The sequence below is a fragment of the Phytophthora parasitica genome (assembly GCF_000247585.1).
Source record: "Phytophthora parasitica INRA-310 unplaced genomic scaffold supercont2.6, whole genome shotgun sequence".
Lineage (NCBI taxonomy): Eukaryota > Oomycota > Peronosporomycetes > Peronosporales > Peronosporaceae > Phytophthora > Phytophthora nicotianae.
The window spans coordinates 213,172-215,878 of NW_008648992.1; the positions used below are offsets into that span (position 1 = coordinate 213,172).

Below are 2,707 nucleotides of genomic sequence, written 5' to 3' on the forward strand. Positions count from 1 at the left end.
TTGGAAGGAAGGCTGGAGATCTGCGCAGTAGCGTTAAAAAATTGAAGACTGATCTCCAAGCCTGGCTGTCGGTCTGCGAGTGTGGCTGTGAGCCAGTAAATTTGAGTGTCGCGTGCCTGCTGACAAGTGTCGCCATATTATTGGTAGATAACGAGCCAATAGAATAATCCCAGCCATGACTGGCTGCCCTCAACTCACACTATCCGGACGCATCTTTTTTTTTATCTGGACGATAAAAAAATCCCAGGCTCATTTCTGAATTTATCGGCTCTAAAGCACAGTGTTCCTGAGCCAAAGTTGCATCAAAATACATAGAAACAGAAAATCGCGATTTTCTCAGCTCACAGAGCGTTTCAGGCGATTTCCTGCCGCCTATAAACTCAACACAAAACTTGCTCTCTGGCATTCCTATCACTGTTTTAGTTCCCCTAATCTCAAACACATCATTTACACAAATTTCATGTGTTCTACATTTATGTGCCAGCTTTCTGGTACAGGTCGGAGGGTCGGAGGTCGGAGATTTTATGGTATGGTAGAGGACCGAGGACACCTCTACCAGCGAGAATGAGTATATTTGATTGGTCTAAAAGCTGAATCAAGCGCTTTGAAGTGTAGCCATGACCTTGGTAGAGGTCTGTGGTAACCCCTATCAAAGCATCTCCCAGCCCTAGTTACATCGATATAAGTCAGTTAAAGCCCCCCCTCCCTCCTCCTCACATTTGCAACAGATCGGTGTGCAGCATGGAGGACAACACCGAAGACGTGACAGCAGACTGGGATGTTGACTTCAAAAGACGAGCTAGGCACAAGCATGACGGACGCCAGCGGCGACGTTGCTACATCCGAAGGAGGAGAAGGTAGATGTGAGCGTGCACAAGTGCTTGTGTCAGAAGCAGAAACTCCCGGTACTCGACGCATGCCTGACAACATCACAGAGCAATATATTGCTTCACTAAAGACCAAAGCAGTCTTTACGTCGCGATAGCAGACCAAGTGGCTAAAGCATACGACAATAGCGCGGAGTATGGCTCTCTTCTTCACGGCGGCACCCGAGGAGAGGCTCCGAAAGTGGACATCAGATGTCCTTATTGGTACTGGACATGCAGCTATAACCAATATGGAATTCAATGCCTAGTTAGGACTTGAAATTGCAACTACCATTTGCCCTATGAATGACATCGCTGACTACTGGTCTACTAGTCGCTTTCTCGGGCAGAGTGCTTTTATTGACACCATGACAAGAACAAGATTCCAACAAATTCGTAGATCATTGACACTTCACCCCTCGCAAGACTCATCTTTTGACAAGGAGGAAGATCCACTGTGGCGCTGCCGAGGTGTTATGGAGCATTTCCAAAAGAGATTCGCTGAGTTCGCAGTTCCCGTTGGTGCGAGCAGCTTTGATGAGATGACTGTATCAACTAAAGCAAGGACCCGGGCGAAAACTCTTATTCCATCCAAGCCAGACAAGTATGGCGTTCGGTTTTACACCCTCGTGGGGTGGGGTTCACTGTATGTGCACTCACTTTGGGATAACTCATCGGGCAATAGGATGCCTTCAACGCCTGCAGAGCGTTATACAAATTTGTTTCCTACTCTACGCACGCCGCTCTCCAATGCATTGGACGCCGATGATGTACCCATCGAGGCAGACTCAGCAACAACTATGTGGATAGCCATGGCGGCCATCAAACAAAAGCCATGCGCTCACCAACTGGGCATAGGCTGGTGGTGTCAGATAACTTTTACACAAGACACACATTCGCTCATGCTCTGCTAAAGTATACTGACGGCGAGATGCATTTACTGGGAACGGTGAGACTAAATCTGGTGAGCAAACCTGCAGTCAAAGCATCCATCGAGCGAGTGGATGCTAGTGAGCGAGGCAGCTGGGAATTGGTAGGTGAAGTGAGGCTAGAGCCTGGTTGGATGGAGAAACAGAAGAAGCATCAGACGAATCAGCGTCGGTTGCCGAAGGCACAGCGAACCACTTACGATCCGGTTATTGTCCAGCCGAGAAGGCTGGATACGTCATTTACAAGGACAAAGGTTATCTTCTATACCAACGAACACCTTCTCAACCTACTCTCCCTTCTACGTCTCCTGAGGCTGTGTTGTGCTGCCATGGAGCTTACCCAATTCAACGGTGGACTGAAGACCGCATGATGCACCGCCGTGTTTTCATGGCGCCGACAATTATTGCAGCATACAATCTTTGCATGAACGCGGTCGACCGAGTCGACCAACTACGCAGTACCAACCCTATCCGCCGCCGCGGAAAACGCTTGAGTATGACGATGTTTACGTGGCTGATCGACATAGCAATTATCAATGCGCATACACTTGTAAAAACTATACGACGACAGGAAAGAAATAAGTTTGCGGGATTCGAGAGTAAGATCGCCGATGTGCTCACCAGCAATGAGAAGCAAAACAAAAGCCGACGAGACTTGCAAAAGAAAAAAAACGTTCTCAGGAATCGCTAGATGAAATCATCGGGATGGACACATCGCTTCACATGATCACCCCAAACTCCACCGGTCATAGCAAAGGCAGGCTTCTCTGTCACTTGTGCAGCCTGCGCAACATCAAGAAGAAGGCAAAATATGGATGCACAAAGTGTGAGGTCGGGTTCCACGTCGAGTGTTTCACAGCTTTTCATAACCACGCTGTAATGACAAACTCACCTCAATTGCGGAGCGCGCTG

General features: G+C 48.3%; 2 protein-coding genes across 2 annotated transcripts; both read left to right on the plus strand.

The window, feature by feature from the left end:
- Positions 1–811: 811 nt before the first annotated feature.
- On the plus strand, positions 812–985 carry PPTG_21507 (hypothetical protein; the record flags this gene model as incomplete). Its single annotated transcript, XM_008898306.1, has 1 exon — positions 812–985. The coding sequence occupies one exon, from the start codon at positions 812–814 to the stop codon at positions 983–985; it is 174 nt and encodes a 57-aa protein (XP_008896554.1).
- Positions 986–1,701: 716 nt separating this feature from the next.
- PPTG_21508 (hypothetical protein) lies at positions 1,702–2,166 on the plus strand (the record flags this gene model as incomplete). The annotated part of the gene is made up of 1 exon (XM_008898307.1): positions 1,702–2,166. The coding sequence occupies one exon, from the start codon at positions 1,702–1,704 to the stop codon at positions 2,164–2,166; it is 465 nt and encodes a 154-aa protein (XP_008896555.1).
- Between the last annotated feature and the right edge of the window lie 541 nt (positions 2,167–2,707).